Here is a 19,256-nt window from a genome sequence, read left to right as displayed (position 1 = left end):
AAGCAGATTGGAGGAGCTCAGATATACAACCAACTGGTATGGTCACTCACAGCAGAGGGGGGAGCTGGAAAAAAACTATGTAACCCATTATTAAAAAGCTGTCAAATAAAATCAAATCATTGTATTAGATTTTTGATTTAGGCTCTGAACGAGCACTGTAGTTGACGAAAACCAACTCTTCTTCCAATTATTTTCCCACATTTCATTTTCCCTGTGACAGTCATATATCTACTGTAAACATGGAATTCTGTGGATTATTGTTATTTTTAATATGTGTATGTCATCGTAAGAATGCGTCCTGACAAGATCTAACAACTTTGATCTAAAATTTTAAATGTAATAGAAGGGATTGAGAAAATTTGTCCAAGGCGCTGTTGCCACTTCCTGCCTTTGAAAGAAGCATGAGGTGTTTTACTCAACTGTATTGTTCAATCAGAATTCCAACTACAGGCTGGTTTAGTTCATATTTGCTAGATGGATTCCAGTTAATGATAATAATAAATCTTTCACATGCACCAAAGTTTTGGAGAACCTCAAGGCCCTGTGCTTAGGCCAATCCTCTTTACTGAATGCTTCGCTTGATAAAACTGTTGGACAACATAGGATACATATCTATTGGTATAAGGATGATACTTACCTATATTTGTAAATAAACAAAGGAAGGGCTTTTCCAGGCTGGATGTTAACGTTTACAGTGATGGAAAGACTGTACTGGTCTCTATAACTTCCTGTCCATCTGTGTGATGTGACACTTTTTCCTGCATTTTTGTTTAAATTTTGTGATGATTCTTAAATTTGGGATCCTGTGTTATTGAAATGTTAAAATTATTCAGATTAATTATATAATTAGACACTTTTTAGGTGGCAAAAATGGCTACAATGTAAAACCTAACATTCAGAAAAAAAAACATTAACATTTAATCTAAAACAAAAGAAAAATTTGCTCCTTAATTGCGGTAAATACAGTGCTGATTACAATAATGAGCCAATTAATAGTGATTTTCTTCCATAATCGATCAGCCATAGCTTGTACTAAATTTAAAGTTTCATTAATGACTCAGTGTCACAAACTGCCTGCTTATAGCCAACTTTTCCCCTGAGGAGCTGCTCTAAATGAGCCTCTAACAGACAGGAACGAGAGAATGACGGGGTGTGACTATTGTCTGCTGTTCCAGAACTACAACCTGGAAGTGACGTTTAGATTATTCAACCCATCAGGTTCTGTTTCCTCACTAAGCCCTCAGGACACAGGCAGACGTCACAAACAGAACCTCAGCAACCAGAAAGTGATAATATCCCTCACTGCTTCTGTCATCCACACACTATAATCACTTCCTTTCCCATCCTTTTCTGGCCAAAACTCATTTGGTTTAGATAACAGAATTTCAGGTTCATGACTGCTAGATGCAAAGAAGCCATAACATGGATTGTTATCTGCTCAGAACAGAACGATCCGGATAGCATCTCTCATCCTTAACCCTGAACCTTTCGGCCTTTATTCTCCAGCTGTGTTCCAGCTTCAATGTGCAGGACAAGATGTTGTTGCTTGTGTGTTGCTGTTGCCCCTGATTCAGGTGTGTAACACTGGATGATTTGCAGAAAAACAGAAATATTCTGGACTCCTCTAACTGCTGTTTTAGAAACATGATGAAATTCTGAGCCTTGTTTTCCTCAAGCAGGGTCAGACAAAAGAACAGCAATAAACAGCAGTCTGAAGTGTCACTTTAAATCCACACAAACTCCTTCAGATCTATTAGAATTTCTGTTTTCTAAAATACTTTGACATATGTAGAGATGTTTCAAAAGCACTGTATGAGAGTGGTCCTGAATATTGTGTTGTTACATAAACACTGACATATTTCCTTGGCCAAATAGAGCATCCGCACAAATAAAATTCCCCAACAACGCAGACAGAAAACACGTTTTGAACCCAAATGAGCCGTACTGATATTGGCATCACATTTGGATCGTACATAATCATGTTTTAAATTAAATCTGGGGTATTTACCCGCTCCATCGTCTGGCTCCAGGCCCGTCTCAGTATCCACTCCACACACGACAAAATAGTGGGCGAAGCGGCAAGAAGCCGATCCACCCGTGGCAGCTGCAGTCCCGTTCATCTCGACGCGTTGAAGGTGTGACAGCTGCGGGCTTTTCTTGTATTATTTGTGCCTAATGCTGCGGGTTTTCATAGTGGACCGGGCTCATAATCCGAAATGTTCCTCTGCTCTCCGGCCCGGTAGTGTGAACTCTGTGATCCGAGCTCTGACTGTGATGGAGTCCGGATGATCCAACGATGATCACGTTTGTTCACAGAGGGAGGAGGAGGAGGAGGAAGGCTGGGTGGGAGGAGAGAGAGAGGAAGAGGAGGAGGAGGAGGAGGAAGGGAGACAAAGACAAAACTAAGGGCGCGCCCCCCCCCCAAAATCTGCCGCATTTTAAATCGTTTCACTTGGTTTTAATTTATATCCATATCACGGGGAGAACATTTATTCGTAAAAAATGTTTTTAAAATAATGCGTTTTAAATAAATTAAGCAATAACTAAAAAGAAAAATATGGGATGAGCAAGTGAATCACAACATTAAAAGCAAAATGAGACTGCATTTCATGCCAGGTGAATATTTGAACTTATGATATAAAAAATAAATTAATAATAACATTTGTAATAATAATAAGAAGAAGAATTTTGCTATTTGCTAAAAAATATGTTTAGCTTCAAAGTTTGCCCACCTACAGATTCCTTTTATTTTTGCTTTTTGTCCCACTTAAATATTTCAGGTCAACAATTTGTAATATTAAAAAACAATAACCTGAATAAATACAATATGCAGTTTTCCAGGGAGGATTTTATTTATCAAGGGGAAACAAATATTCCAAGCAACCTGCCCCCATCTGAAAAAAAAAACAAACAAACACATATTGCCTTCATTTCAAACTGGAGTTAAACACAATATTTCGAAAACTAAGTTCATTTTTACTAGCCACATCCTGGCCTGACCTATAGAGTCCATACATCACTTGAATGGAACCTGTTTGACAACATGAAGTAGGTTAACAGATTTCAAAAAGCAACACATCATGCCCCGATCTCAAGAAACTCAAAACGGATGACTAACTCGTTGAAACCCATCAGTTAAGAAAGGGTTACAAACCAACCTCTACGGCTTTGGGACTAATCCAGAAATGGAGAAAACATGGAATAGTGGTCAACCAAAAATGCATGAACAACTCACCCAGGTGTTCACAAAATAAGCAAAAACAACTTCTAGCACTGCATTCCTTAGTTGTCTCAGTGAAGAAACAAGAAAGAAACTGGACAAAAATAGCAACCAAGAGAGAGTCCAAAACCATTGCTGACTGAAAAGGACACACAGGCCCATCTTACATTTGCCCAACATCTTGATGATCCCTAAGACTTTTGGGAAAATATTCTGTAGACTGTCAAGACAAAAGTGAAACAATGTCGAAGGTCAGTGTCCCGTTTCATCTGACTAACACAGCAATTCAGAAAAAGAACAGTCAAACATGGTGGTGATAGTGTGATGGTGTGAGGTTGCTTTACATCTTCAGGACCTAAGTGACTTGCCATAATGGATGGACCCAGGAATTCTTCCCTCTACCACAAAATCCTAAAGGAGATTGTCCAGATGGCAGTGGCCAACTCAAAGTCCAATCTATTCAATTGATATGCTGGGGCATGGCCTTCAACAGGCCTGTCTTCTTTAAAACCCCTAAATGTGACTGAACATTTCAGTCACTTTAGAAGCAAAAGCAGAACAATTCAGCAACTAAGAGAGGACTGAAATCTCTACAGAGTTATGGCAATTAGCGCAGACACTGGATGTCAGTTCCTACCACAAAGGGTGAAACAACCAGTTATTAGGTTTAAGGGACAATGGTTTGACTGGTTTGGATAGCTTTTTACATTTATAAATGAAATCATTTCAAAACTGCTTTATTTATTTACTATGGTTATCTTTGTCTGATATTAAAGGGGGCTAATGCTTTTTCACAGACCTGTATCTCCAGGATTGTACAATGTAGACTATGATTATTTTCAAGCGAAATCATTATTATGCTAAATTATACAAATTCTTTTTTATCACCACAGTGGCAAAATGGTCTTTCATACGTACTATTCAAGTAGCCTCGATTTGTGCAAACACAAAATCCACACTGCATTTTATTTCAAATATTTCTATAAATGCTGCTTAATCGAGTTTAAGTAGATGACAAGCATTCTTTGAAGACATTAAAGCCTGGGAAGACTTTTCATTTACTGCTTTTGATATCATATAAAACAGAGGTTATCAGATGACCTGAAAAACAAAAGAACAGTCAGACACTTTATGCCATTAAATTGGCCTCTAATGTAATTGGACTGTCGTATAATGCTTGACCAGAACATGTCCTTTTAATCCCATATAAAACAGATTGCTGGAACAACCCATCTTTCCCTGCACAATATTGAGAAAATGTCCTGTCCCAGAGTGATGCAGAAAAAATGGTCCATGCTGGAGTATTGTAATTCTTTTAAATCATGTATACCCAAAACATTTATAAAAAGCGCTTATGTTTTTCAAAAGGCAGCAGTGGGAGGCCTGACTAGAACTAAAAGGAAAATATTTCTCCAGTCTTAGTTTCCCTGCTGAATCCAGAATAGAAGATCTAGAAACCCGTCCTTACCCATAAAGCCCTTAATAATCAAGCTCCTTCTTATGTTGGAGATACGATTGTTTCATATGTTTTCTACTGAGCACTTTATCCTCAGTCTGCTGTTTTACTGGTGGTTTAATGGAGGCAGATCTCATCAAGCTCTTCTTCTGTGGAAACAACTCTCAGTTTTTGTCCGCGAGACAAACACCCTGCTCACTTTTAAGATTAGACTTAAAACTGTCCTTTTTGATAAAGCTTATAGTTAGAGAGGCTTAGATTATCCCGAGCTATCTCTGTAGTTATGCTGCTGAAGGACATAAAGATCACCACTGCTCATTTTATTTTGTCCTTCTCCATTTATGCGTAATTTACAGCTACTGCTGCCATTAACATCGGCCTCTTGTTTTCTTTCCATAATGGATACAACTGGACTAGTGATTCTGTTTACCATGTCTCCTTGCAATGGACAATGGGCTGCTCTCTCTATATGGTCACATATATGTTAGGTAAACTGATAACTGTAAGCTGGCTGGGTGCTTCCTGTGTACTGTTCGGGTTACTGCAGGATTTGAACCCCTACTGAAAAATATTTGGCCAAAACAAAAACCTGATATGTCCACAATAATATGAGCCAAACGTCCGCCAAATGTTGTAATTTTTCCCTAACTTTGCAGTCCCTTTCTCATCGAGTTTTTTTTACCTTATCTGCATGCTTCCATTTGCCTTTTTACGGGAAAATAAAGGACATTTCTATTCTATTCTATTCAGAGCCGCTGGTGAACGTCTACAGGAGTGCAGGTGAGAGCATCCAGATGTCTGGCGCCACAGTGTGGTGGGCCAGCTGCACTGGTGCTCACAAGAAAGACTTAATTACACAATACAGTCACAGCAAAGAAAGTGAACCCTCTTTCAGTTGAAGGGTTTTATATGACATAATAAAAAATCTGGCCTTTACTAAGATTTAAAGTTATTTCCCCACAAACACCATTTACTAAAGCAAGATGAGAGTAAAATGCAAAAGTCCATGATTTAGTAACTTCTAGAACCACCTTTACCTGCAAACTTAATCATTTTCTGTATAACCTTTTCAGTTTCTCACATTGTTGTGGAGTAATTGTGGCTTATTTTTTTAATTTACAATCAGTTTTTTTTAGCTCATTGAGATCCTGCCACAGCCTTTTTGACAGGATACAGTCTGGGATTTGCACCACCTCGATTGTTTTGCAGCCATTATCTTGTGGATTTGAAGCTGTCCCCTGTTTCATGACCCAGTTTAGGCCAAGCTTTAGCTGTTTGACAGATCTTCACATTTGGCTCTAGAATATTTGGTGTACTGAGGAATTGTTGAACTCTGTGCCAGATCTTATGGCTGCAGAGGAAGCTTAAGAGATCAACTCTCCACCGCCATGCTTGGCAGTTACTATGAAATGATTGTGCTGACATGCCATTTGTCTTTTGCCAAATATAGCGCTGCGCTATGAGGACAAACATCTTTGCACTGGCCTCAGCTGTTCATCAGAAAAAGTTTTACAAGTGTTTATTCAGATTCAACTTCCCAAACCCAAGACGTGTTGCCATCTTTTTAGAAAGAAGTAACTCTCCTGGCAACCCTTTCACACTTGTTCAGTTTTATTCTAATCTTCCTGCTATGAAGTGTAATATTTAAACTTAGCATACCATCTAAGCCCTGTAGATTCTCAGGTGGAGCTCTCAAGTTTTTTGCAATTTCTATCAGCATTGCACAACCTAAATTTGGGGTGAATTTGTCGCGAGTTTTCCTCCTGGAATAATTTCTCACTGTAAAAATGATGAATTTCAAACCGAAAGCAACAATAACTTCTCTAAGGTCAATACTGATAGCATTGTGTTAACATACACTCCTATCCTCTAGACCAAACTGCCAAAATGCCTCCTTTTTAATAGGTAGTCACACCTATTGATGATTGTTTCTGTTAAATATGACCCTGGCCCGATAATTGATGGAGATAGGCACCAGCTGCCCCGCGACTCTGGAAGGACAAGCAGGTGAAGACGACAGATGGATGCACAAATAAATACGACTCTGGGAAAGCTGTTCTCCGTTTTCCTACTCTGGAGGTAGCTTTAAACAAAAGTTTAGAACTTGGAAAGATCTGTGATCTTTTTATATTTCAACCCACAAAACCCTAAAATTGTTTGAGGGTGCACTTACTTTTAACCATCGCCAAGTACACCAACACGCTCCTAAAAAGCACAAAGCATTGTTAAGGACTCCCTGAACCACAGTCATTTAGAGAAATAGATGATTCCAGCAGACAAATAACTTTTTTCAGATTTGATGAATGTTTGACAATTACGAATAAAATTGGATTCAAAATTACAGTTAACTTGTTAATTATTTTGCCAGATGGCTATATATGAAAGCAAATACCTTGTTAAAACAGACCACATTTTAAAAGTAAAGTTCAGCTTAGGTTATGAGTCACTATAAAAGACAAATAAATGGGTCTTAATTCATATTTATTGAACAATTTAAAGATAAATATTTTCTAATCAGGAAAAACACTAAATAACTAGTTCATAAATATATACTAGATCATAAATCAAAGAGCATCCTGCCATTTAGTTTGGTAAACCATAGTTACCTGAGAGATTTTTAGGTGTAGGTTCAAAAAACATGTCCAATAAAAATGTGCAGCATATCTGTGCATCCAGACTCACCGTTATAAACATCTTACAATTAGTGCCATACTGTCAAAATACCTAAGGACTTTCACTGGTCTTCTCTCCAGTTCATATTTAACAGCTACACAAAAGTTGGCTCTCTTATTTTCTGTCTCATTAGTGCATAGATATATGACAACACGGCGCGTAGTTCACATTCATCACTGCTGTGAATAAATAACCATTGTTATGCATAAACATCTAATAAACAATCATGGCCAGCTCAATCAGTTCCAAGCTGCATCTCAGCTTGCATCACATCGATGGCAGTGCAGGTATCCTCTTCCAGCTCCTTCCTGGGGGCTCCGCTAAGAGTACATGTGCCTGCTCAAGTTTTTAAGATCACAAGCACCTACTTCAGGCAGCCGTGGCTCAAAGTTCATCCCGGTTTCTATCTACCCAGCACTCCACATAATTCACTTCTGTGGTGCTGAGGCAGTGGCTGAACTTTAAAGTCTTCACGATTCACTGAGCTCCTCTCTTTCACATTTGCAGAACAAAAAGTCAACAGCTCTGTTGCTTCTGCCCACCGAACAGAACAAGGCTTCTGCTATTTGGGAAAAGGAGTTCCTTAAAAATCCTTCCAAAAATACTTTTGGCAGTTGGGTTTAATTTCTCAAAATTTCACCAAGTCTTCAGAGACTTATAATTACATTTTGAAGAAGTGATCCATGATCTTTAAGGAAAGTGGATTTCTTACAAAAACTCACTAGCAGTGAAAACAAGAGGTGGGTCTTCTCAAAATGTGTGTGCATACATATACTGAATGAACAGCGGCATCATTTTTACTTAATCCGTAGCAAAGTCAGGTTCTAGAAAATGGGTTGTAAGAGTACTGCTGTAAGAAACACTGTGGAGATAAATGGTACTGCTACGTTTCCCCAGGAGGCCACAGTGCAATTCACAAGAAGTTTAATGTCAAAGAGGATCAGTTTAAAGACCAAAGATTGGCAGGTAGAAGGTAGGCAGGTCTAGGTCAATGTACGAGCTACTTGGACCTGAATCTCCCTATCAGGGTGTGAAAGCATCTGGACAAGTTTGCCATGCATCTGGGAGGATTCATCCAGCATGACACGGAAAAGACAATCCTGTTTTCGTCTGAGTTCATCAGCCACCTGTGCAGAGGGCCTCCAGGCCTTCAAGTTCCCTACAAACGTTAGCAGTCGCAGGAGCACTGCAGGAGATGTGCGTTCATCGAACAGCAGCAGAACAGAAGCTGGAGCCTGGGTCACAAAGCAAGAAAAACAACTGAGTGAAGCAGTTTGTTTTGGTGGATTTTTGCTAGTGGATCTTCATAAGGACGATAACCGATTACCTGAGCTTGAACTATGTCATCCATCATATCTGGATTAGAGGACAAATTCACAAGAACTTTCAAGGTCTGAACCTGAAAGAAAAAAACGTTACCAGAAATTCACAAATCCATCCATGGCTGTTTAGCAGCAATTTAAAAACGTCTTGTTCCACATGTTTTGACAAGTTATGTTTAAAAAGGTGTTTAAAGGATACTCAATTCAACAAACCTGTAATGCTTCATTACTGACAACCAGCAGAGACAATAGAAGAGTGACCGATTCCTTCAGCAAATGCTGATGTTTGTCTGTGACTGAGAGGTTCGTCAGCAGCCGCAAAGCACCCAGCTGAAGGTCCGAGTTCACTGCTGACATTTCAATCAGTTCCAGCACCTGTGGCACGTAAAGCTTCAACAAAAGAATAAAAGCTATAAAACGACACCAATACATCAAGAAAAGTAGAGTCTCGTTTCATCAGCTGCTGTGTGGTGTAATGTTTATGGCAACGTACCTTTATTTGCTCCTGGTTTTGGATATTCATACAAAGATTATTTAAAGCATTCAGAGCTTGCACTCTGACCTCCGGAGCAGGATCAGGAAGGAAGCCAGCTATGATAGGAATCCCTTCTAATTCCCGAATTTGGTTCTATGGAAGGAAAAAAAAGTAAATAAAAACAAAAAGAAGCAGTTGTAGATGAGGATATGAGCTATATGCAAAACAATGATTCTAGATTAATATTTGGCATTAACGTAATTGTTAAAGAAAGCCTACAATATAACAACAAACTGCTGAACTCCAAGATGTCAAAGTCAGATACAAGTTTTGGAAAAGGCAAAGTTGCTTTAATTGACTTAATTAGTTCAAGAACACCGATTAGTAGTTTATAAAAACCAAACAAAAAACATTGTAATCAGCTTTGAAATTAAAGAAAAAAAGACAACAAACTGTGCATCAGGATTGAATCAGAATAATACGATGGGTACAAGTTTAGGTCAGGTTACCAGTTGAAATAGTAAATAACACAAAATAAGTTATTAAAGAGGTTTTTTGAGTTTTGAGCCAAATTTTGAAGCCTCTACAGCACGATCAGATTTAACATTAAGGTACAGCTCTCTACACTGTTGGTAATGCTCGTCAAGATGTGTAAAATGCCTTTAACCAAATGTAACTTTTACTGTAGATGCATAATCTCCCACTAAAATCCATCCATCTAACATCTGAATTATTTAGTGGTGAAAAAAAATCCATGTTTTCTTTTTTTTTTTTTGGCCAAAATCCCTGGTGCTTATTATTGCTTTTTGCAAAGCACTGGATCATCCAGACTCCTGGTTCTCTCTTCTCTTCCTCCAGATGTTTTAATAGTACTGAGATTTGGAGACTAATAAGTCAAAAGGTAGAAATGTTAAGTTTGTGTGTGCTGAACCATTTAATTTTTTTGTGGCCATATGTTTGATTATTATCCTGCTGCATGACTCAGCTTTAAACCATTTTCAGTTTTCTGCTTCAGCCCAACAATTATGAATCTACTGATATTTTAAAGAGTTCCTGATGTGATGCATTCCTAAGACTTTAGGGAGAGAAACAGGACCACCATATCACAGATCCTCTACCATGCAGTGCTTACTGTAAAAAAAGAAAAAAGCTTGGTCTCATCTGGCCAAAGCACACTGCTATAGTTAAAGTATCAGTTTACCAGAATCCTTTTCTATTTTTAACAATAGAGCAGAAAAGGCTTTTGCCATCGAGTTCATGTGTAGATACCTAAAGTCCTGGAGACTTACTGATCTTAAGATGGCACTCATTTCTGCAGTTCTCCTACAGTGAGGTGTAGAGATTTTTTATTTTTTTTTTTACTTCTTGTACCATCCTGCTCAATGTGTCCTTGTGCAGACTAGTGGCCATTGGCTAGTAGCCATATTTATAACCCAGAACACAGACGTCATTTCAAATGCAATAATTCTAGAAATTTCAGTTCAAATTATATTCTAGGTATTGTTACAGGTGCCAAAAGGTCATGATTTTGTGAAAAGCAATAATCCCCCCAGACACACTGAATGAACGTGCCTACAGTAAATGTTGTATTTTTATCAGTGTGATATGCAACTGTTCTAATTTTAACTAAATCTTTACCAAGTGCTCCAATCATTATGGAGGGTACTGTGTAATTTCAGTCTACCTGATTTACAGTGAAGGCAGCAGCATTTCCCAGCGTCAGAAGAAACTGAGACCGATCAGATGGATCATCACTGGTCTGCAGACGTGACAGCAGCATCTTCAAGTGATGCAACTCCAGTTTGTTGGGGGATTGATGGATGATCTCTCCTTCGATGCAAAAACAGAAATGTTGCCAGCCTTGAATTCTACTGAATATGCTAAAAATGGTTGCGATAGCTCTTTTTAAACAAAAGCTCAGGATATTAAGATTTATCAAAGTCTGGATGTTAACGATGCAACCATACTTGGCAAATAACTGATTGTACTCAGAAATTGTTGTGCTACAAAACACTGATCAGATGTCAACTTTCTGCTGTGAGTGCAGTTCATTAACGTTGATTACCGTTTAATATTTACCTGATGCTGCATCATCTGGCCGGGCACAGACAACATCCAGTCCGGATACTTTGGCTAGCAGGCTTCCCGGCCGCAGCTCAACTCCCCCCTGCTGGCTGCTCTTCACACCGGGACTTTCACTTTGGGGAATTTTCTTGTTTTTCTTAAAAACTTGCCCACTGATAAGTTTGTACAGCCCGTAAGAAGCTCCAGCTCCAGCAACAATTCCCAGCAGAGCCTTCATGTTGCCAAGTCTTGGAACAACACTGCCATCACCCATGCTGCTAACTTCTGCTAGCTGCTTAGCAATTAGCTGCAGATGCACCAAAACCTTTCACAATTAATCGGTTACCAAACTAACCCAACCCATATCTTAGCCGGCACTGGTTACACACCCCGACCTAAAAAAATTAAACATTTTCATTGCTATAAGGTTCACACAACTTTGCTGAAAAGCTACAGTTGTCACTAATTTCGTCAATTGTCACGGACCATCTTAATACGGCCAGCCAAATATATCTGAGTGACTTGCATATAATTTAATTTATAAACTATCTTACAGTACGTTATATGATGCTGATTGTTTTAAAATGTAAAATTCTCTGTTGAAAGGTCGTACGTTTTTGGGCATCAAATCGTGAATGTTAGAAAGCATAAAACCTACCACCGATAGTTTTTGTTGTCCAACGTTTATTTTTATGGCAAGCCGAATGTGTCTTTATTCTTCAGCCTTGACAACGAAGTCAAAAATATCTACGCTTTTTAAACACACTATAGATGATGTAATTTCGGTTTTTTTTAATTCCGTTTGATCTCTGCTTCCTCCTCGCTTTTTAGTGTAATTTTCTGCTTCTAAATTCAGACAATACAGAAGTTGTTGTCTTTGGACCGGAGTCTTTAAAAAAAAAAAAAAAACAGGACATGTCATTTAAATCCCATATTAAACAGGTTTCTAGGATTTCCTTCTTTCACCTCTGGAACATTGCCAAAATTAGAAATATCCTATCCAGGAGTGACGCTGAAAAACTAGTCCATGCATTTGTTACTTCAAGGCTGGACTATTGTAATTCTTTACTATCAGGATGTCCACAAAATGCAGTTAAAAGCCTTCAGCTGATTCAAAATGCTGCAGCAAGAGTTTTGATGAAAATTAAAAAGAGAGATCATATTTCTCCTATTTTAGCTTCCCTTCATTGGCTCCCTGTTAAATCCAGAATATAATTTAAAATTCTCCTCCTCACATATAAAGCCCTTAATGATCTAGCTCCATCATACATCAGAGATCTGATTGGTCCATATGTTCCTAACAGAGCACTTCGTTCTCAGACTGCAGGTTTACTGGTTGTTCCTAGAGTCTCTAGAAGTAGAATGGGAGGCAGATCCTTTAGTTATCAGGCTCCTCTCCTGTGGAACCAGCTCCTGGTTTAAGGCTAGGCTTAAAACTTTCCTTTTTGATAAAGCTTATAGTTAGAGTGGCTTAGGTTATCCTGAGCTATCTCTGTAGTTATGCTGCTATAGGCTTAGGCTGCTGGAGGACATAATGACCACTTTCACCCTCTTCGCTACATTCTCACACTACTCTCCAATTTTGCATTATTTGCTGTTATTTCAGCTTTTAACCTTGTTCTCTCTATTCTCTTCCTAGAAGCTAAACCTGGCCTGACTCTGTTTCTACCTGTGACACCTTTTTGGACAGGGGCATTGTCCAAGCTTCTGCTGGCAACAATTTAATGCTCACCCTCTACCGATGATCCACTTGGCCCTGTCTTTTAGTGTTTAACCCTTTCTCTCTCCTTGACATGGCGATTGACTGAGCTTAACTGTAACTAATTATACGTGCTCTCTTTCAGACTCTAACCTTGAAAATTGGCTCAGAGTTTATCTGTTCTTTCTTTCTAGGTGAAACGACTGAAGGAGCTACATCCATTAACATTTACTTTTCCTTCCCCTATAAATTACTCCTGGATCAGTGCTTCTTTGTTCTTTTTGTGTCTCTGCTCTGTTCTCTCTAACCCCCAGTTGGTCGTGACAGATGGCCGCTCACACTGAGCCTGGTTCTGCTGGAGGTTTCTTCCTGTTAAAAAGGGAGTTTTTCCTCTCTACTGTCGCTACATGCATGCTCAGTATGAGGGAATGCTGCAAAGTCAACACCAGTGACTGTCCACTGTCACTACATGCTCATCCAGGAGGAGGGAATGCTGCAAGTCACTGACTGGATGCAATCTGCTGGGTTTCCTTAGATAGAAAAACTTTTTATCCAATTTGAATAAATAACTGAATCCAACTGCACTGTTCAATGGTTAGGATTAATTGGAATGTACAGGTCCTTCTCAAAATATTAGCATATTGTGATAAAGTTAATTATTTTCCATAATGTCATGATGAAAATTTTACATTCATATATTTTAGATTCATTGCACACTAACTGAAATATTTCAGGTCTTTTATTGTCTTAATACAGATGATTTTGGCATACAGCTCATGAAAACCCAAAATTCCTATCTCACAAAATTAGCATATCATTAAAAGGGTCTCTAAACGAGCTATGAACCTAATCATCTGAATCAACGAGTTAACTCTAAACACCTGCAAAAGATTCCTGAGGCCTTTAAAACTCCCAGCCTGGTTCATCACTCAAAACCCCAATCATGGGTAAGACTGCCGACCTGACTGCTGTCCAGAAGGCCACTATTGACACCCTCAAGCAAGAGGGTAAGACACAGAAAGAAATTTCTGAACAAATAGGCTGTTCCCAGAGTGCTGTATCAAGGCACCTCAGTGGGCAGTCTGTGGGAAGGAAAAAGTGTGGCAGAAAACGCTGCACAACGAGAAGAGGTGACCGGACCCTGAGGAAGATTGTAGAGAAGGGCCGATTCCAGACCTTGGGGGACCTGCGGAAGCAGTGGACTGGGTCTGGAGTAGAAACATCCAGAGCCACCGTGCACAGGCGTGTGCAGGAAATGGGCTACAGGTGCCGCATTCCCCAGGTCAAGCCACTTTTGAACCAGAAACAGCGGCAGAAGCGCTTGACCTGGGCTACAGAGAAGCAGCACTGGACTTTTGCTCAGTGGTCCAAAGTACTTTTTTCGGATGAAAGCAAATTCTGCATGTCATTCGGAAATCAAGGTGCCAGAGTCTGGAGGAAGACTGGGGAGAAGGAAATGCCAAAATGCCAGAAGTCCAGTGTCAAGTACCCACAGTCAGTGATGGCCTGGGTGCCGTGTCAGCTGCTGGTGTTGGTCCACTGTGTTTTATCAAGGGCAGGGTCAATGCAGCTAGCTATCAGGAGATTTTGGAGCACTTCATGCTTCCATCTGCTGAAAAGCTTTATGAAGATGAAGATTTCATTTTTCAGCACGACCTGACACCTGCTCACAGTGCCAAAACCACTGGTAAATGGTTTACTGACCATGGTATCACTATGCTCAATTGGCCTGCCAACTCTCCTGACCTGAACCCCATAGAGAATCTGTGGGATATTGTGAAGAGAACGTTGAGAGACTCAAGACCCAACACTCTGGATGAGCTAAAGGCCGCTATCGAAGCATCCTGGGCCTCCATAAGACCTCAGCAGTGCCACAGGCTGATGGCCTCCATGCCACGCTGCATTGAAGCAGTCATTTCTGCCAAAGGATTCCCGACCAAGTATTGAGTGCATAACTGTACATGATTATTTGAAGGTTGACGTTTTTTGTATTAAAAACACTTTTCTTTTATTGGTCGGATGAAATATGCTAATTTTGTGAGATAGGAATTTTGGGTTTTCATGAGCTGTATGCCAAAATCATCCGTATTAAGACAATAAAAGACCTGAAATATTTCAGTTAGTGTGCAATGAATCTAAAATATATGAATGTTAAATTTTCATCATTACATTATAGAAAATAATGAACTTTATCACAATATGCTAATATTTTGAGAAGGACCTGTATGTACCTGACTTTTGTGAAGTGCCTTGAGACAACATGTGTTGTGAATTGGCACTATATAAATAAACTGAATTGAATAGTGTCTACCACCAGATCTTGATTTTTTAATGGTGCGTTAGATGTGTCCAAGTAACAAATCAGCAATTGTATCCAAGAATGACGTCACAGCCGAGTTGAATGCGTTCGGAAGTTGGATCTTTAGAACCTGACTAAGGTTGCTTTGTGGTCTTTCCCAGTCCTCGCTGTATGGGGTGGGGTTGCATTTCCGATTGGTGACTCGGTAACTGTCAACTTGCATTTTGTCCAGCTAGTTAGGGCAGACGTCCTACTAGTAAGCCAAAGTACTGCAGCTCAAAAATCCTAATTGTTAAGATTTTGTTTTCATCCACTAGTGGTCACAACCAGACTAAATTAGTTAAGTCATCCTCAAAAATTCTAACGTGTTAATATAAATTCCAGCTATTAGGAACTAAAACACATGAGTTGAGTCAATTCTAGTTTCAAGTTAAAAAAAAGAAAAAGTCGAATTTGCCACTTTTTGAGGTCAGTCTCCACACCAACTACTAATTGCAATACAGGCCAGTATTAGCATATTTCTCTCCTTTTTTGTGTTTTCAAAACACTGAAGTTCTTCAAAGACATGTTGTGGAGCACTTGGTATGCCACTAGTTTAATGGGATCCAAACCATCAGAAAAGCAGCTTATTCTTGCAACTCTCACTGGCAGCCATATGTCATCAACCCGAGGTGTTTCCAAGACATGAGTGCCCTCAGAAGATGTTTATTAGATATGCAAACGTCTTGCCACAGAGGTCTGCCGTATTCAGTGTTCTGTTACCAAGCAACAATGAATTTCCAAAAAGAAATATCTGGCAAAATTAATAATAAAATATTGCTAATGAAAAGTAGTGCTAGTCAGCAGTATCAGACAGAAAATATGGCAGCTGCAAACATGCCTGAAGATGAGTCAACTTAACCACTGCCTCTCACAAATATGCAAGGTGGGTTTATGCTGCGTTGAAAGTTTATTTTCTTTTTTAGTATATACACAATATAAATAGCCAATTTGACACTGGTAACTGTAGCATTTCAAGAGCTTTTAAAAGTAATTTTAAAACGGTTTTCAACATTCCTTCAACAGGCGTTATTGACCGCTTCCTGTCTGTCCTGTCCCAATGATCCGATACAGTTCCTTAAAACGTGCTTCTGGCCTTCCAGGGGCATGATAATCTGCAAACTGTCAACTGGTATGTACCTCCTGTACTACCCAAAACACACACATGGTGGTTCCCTTTCTCATGTTTCTCATTCAAACCTTCCATCAGCTGTCAGACGAGATGCGGCATGAATCTTCAGTCTAAACCTTTTCCCCTCCACAGAAAACCGCACACCAATACTAAATAATATATTGAAGTTGACTTAAAAGGGGATGGAGAACTCACCCATTGAGGTTTTCCTACAGGTATAAAATCAAAGTAAATACATACAAGTCAAAGCCAGTTTTTTTTTTTGTTTGGTTTTTGTAGGCAGAAATTTGTTAATGATGCAGGCCAGTGCACTGCAGCAGTCTCTCTGAAATCCAAGGCTGTAGACACATATTGTGATTAAAGCTCCAGAACGGTAATGTACAAGTATGCACATATTCAAAAGCCAAGCTAAAACACAGATTTTGGAAGTGAATAAACTTTATAATTGTACATCCAATTTTACACGAGCCATTTTGTCAATTGGAGAAGGCTATCTCTTGTTACAAGAAAACGCTAATAAGCTCATGCTTCAGGTAGGTCAACACTTGTGGTTTCAAGAATTACAAAAGCTTCCTGGTGCTTAAATATGGAAGTTTACTGCTTTTGATATTTGCAACTGGAAATTTATCTTTGGCAACATTTACATTGCATGGTGGACAAACAAAAACTGTAGAAAGTCGGGCCCCCCTTCCAGTTTTTTGATGACCAAAAACCTGGTTTGTACCTGGAAACAAATCCTATCAAGACCAAAAGAGAAAAACATTCCAACAGTTCAAGTTATAAGCTCAGCAAAGTTTAAAACAGCATATAGATCTGAAAAAACGTGACATACCATTTTGTGACTTGAGGAATGGTTACTTCTTCACCGTTTGACCGACTGCTTTTGCATATTGAGGTGTGGGATTTATTAGCAGGTCATCTTACGACGGATTCCCATTGCCATTTATCAGCCTTGTCTGCTGAAATGGTTTGTAACAGGTCCTGGAGAAGAACGCCGTAGTCCTTGCGGAGCGGTTTTTGGACTTAATGTATGCATTTACAGAGGAGCGGGCTGACTTTTGGGACCTTGGTTGAGAAGAACTTTTTGTGTTCTTCCAGATTATACAATTTAAATCTGCTTCTCTGGGTTCAGAAAACAGCTCAGAAGGCCAAGAGAAAAAGTTAGTGGGATCTGTTTTCATGGAGTCAGAAAGCATCTGCATGCCGTCTGGCTGGCTTATTGGCTTTAGCAAACCAGCTTTCATTGCATCCTCATAGCCACCATTTAGAAAAAGGAATCTATCTTGAGCAGAAAAGGAGCTAGGACGGGTTTGAGGTGGAATTTCTTTGTGGATTGAATGCATATCTTTATGTTGGGAGAAAATCTTTTTATTTGGTTCATAGCTGGAGGATTTCTCTTTATTTTCTGGGTGGGCATCCAGAATAAAGGGACCAGCGTTAAACCTCTGGTGTCCAAGATTGCTGGAACGTTCATTTGAGCCATATAAAGGACTGGAAAGTTTCACATTAAATGCCAGGTGAGATCTACCCTGCTCCTTTTCTGGTATATTTGCTCGTAGACCCAGATGTGGAAAAAGTAATTTGAAGTTTGGAGCGGATTCAGTAGACGCCTTCGTCGAGGATGTGGGAGGACGCCCTCCATCCTTTGATTTCTTGCCAACACTGGATTTGTATGTATGGAAGGATTGGAATTTGTTCTTGTTTCTGCCCTCATAATTTGGGACATAGATCTGATTTTTTGGTTTGAAGTAATTTAAAGATGGGGGTTTAAGTAAAGAGAGGACATGAATTTGACCCACTTTGTGGAACTCTTACTGTTGTCAAAGCCAGATGAAAATACAGGTTTGTATTTTGTCCTATGGAGCTTTGACCTGTACCCTAAAGGAGCTGAACTGGATCTCTTCTTTGAAAAGAAGATGAAATCTTGAGATGGGCCGTTAGAGGCATCAAACACAGCTACGGTCTTACGGTCAGTGATTGAATCCTCACCGGAGAATACACTGGAAGGGATTTCTCTCTGCTGTGGTTGGTCGTAGCCTGAGTGAACTTGATTGTTTTTGGAAACACTAATAAAACAATCATTATGTTCACCAGGAAGCCCATTATTGATTATGTTATTTTTAAGAAGTTCTGGGGCAGGAAAGCCATTATACAGATGGCGAGTAGATTGGTGAATAAAGACTTGGTTACCGTGAAGAGTAGAAGGGATGATGTTTTCAGTGAAATCGACAGACTTTGTAAAAAAGCTGTGCTTATCCAGGGGTTTCTCAGTTTTACCCTGTCTGCTCCAAATGTTTTGCCCATTTTTACTCTCATTGATGTCTTCCTGGTCCACCAGGCCTGGTTGGCTTGGCACAATCTCTTCAGGGAAGCTACCAACAGAACCAAAATGCAACCAGTCGTCATGAAAAACCGGTCCACTTTGCAATGAAACAAAGCTTTGTTCCCCCATAGCGTCTATCTCATTTTCATATGTCGGCTTTAAAGATTCTCCAGGAATAACCTGGCTAGGGGTTTGTGGGCTCTTGTGCAGATTGTATCCATGTGCAATACCGTAACCTATCAGAAAACAAACAAAACATTTTTTTACTGGGATTTTAAAAATGAAGGCCAAAACTCCTCATATGCTTACCAGTTTGAGGAGGAAAGCAAATGGAGCCCCACAGAAGCACGCAAAGCCAGGAAACCCTGAAGAGAAAAACATTTTAAAGATAGAAAATAATAAAACAATTTAGGGTAAAATAAAATATATATGTTACAGTTGTTTATACCCAAATGAAAGATCCATGACAGCAATAGAGTTCACCTCCAGCAATGCAAACAGACATTTGATGAAAACAGCAGCTGTCTGTGTGATAATCTGTTTAATTACCTGCA

General features: G+C 39.4%; 2 protein-coding genes and 1 long non-coding RNA gene across 3 annotated transcripts in view; all 3 read right to left on the bottom strand.

Annotated features, from left to right (window-relative positions):
• Positions 1 to 2,299, bottom strand: part of LOC124857118 (DENN domain-containing protein 5B-like) — a 30,816-nt gene extending 28,517 nt beyond the window's left edge. The window contains exon 1 of the mRNA XM_047348243.1: positions 2,009 to 2,299. Coding sequence (XP_047204199.1) covers positions 2,009 to 2,120 — 112 coding nt within the window. The 5' untranslated portion in view covers positions 2,121 to 2,299. The remainder of the gene's footprint in view (positions 1 to 2,008) is intronic.
• A 4,841-nt stretch (positions 2,300 to 7,140) lies between these two features.
• armc10 (armadillo repeat containing 10) lies at positions 7,141 to 12,074 on the bottom strand. Its single transcript, XM_047348172.1, has 7 exons — positions 11,869 to 12,074; positions 11,226 to 11,605; positions 10,831 to 10,976; positions 9,165 to 9,299; positions 8,885 to 9,061; positions 8,677 to 8,748; positions 7,141 to 8,584 (listed from the first exon to the last, which is right to left on the bottom strand). Exons 2-7 carry the CDS (start codon positions 11,482 to 11,484, stop codon positions 8,333 to 8,335), a joined length of 1,041 nt encoding a protein of 346 aa, XP_047204128.1. The 5' UTR covers positions 11,485 to 11,605; positions 11,869 to 12,074; the 3' UTR covers positions 7,141 to 8,332.
• A 4,879-nt stretch (positions 12,075 to 16,953) lies between these two features.
• On the bottom strand, positions 16,954 to 19,242 carry LOC124857103. Its single transcript, XR_007035505.1, has 4 exons — positions 19,151 to 19,242; positions 19,012 to 19,067; positions 17,212 to 18,938; positions 16,954 to 17,116 (listed from the first exon to the last, which is right to left on the bottom strand). It is a non-coding gene; the product is annotated as an uncharacterized LOC124857103 (long non-coding RNA).
• Positions 19,243 to 19,256: the final 14 nt, after the last annotated feature.

Source organism: Girardinichthys multiradiatus, chromosome 2 (genome assembly GCF_021462225.1).
Source record: "Girardinichthys multiradiatus isolate DD_20200921_A chromosome 2, DD_fGirMul_XY1, whole genome shotgun sequence".
In the NCBI taxonomy this organism is placed as follows: Eukaryota; Metazoa; Chordata; class Actinopteri; order Cyprinodontiformes; family Goodeidae; genus Girardinichthys; species Girardinichthys multiradiatus.
Note: the sequence above shows the minus strand (reverse complement) of the source record. Positions and strands in the feature narration are given on the sequence as shown.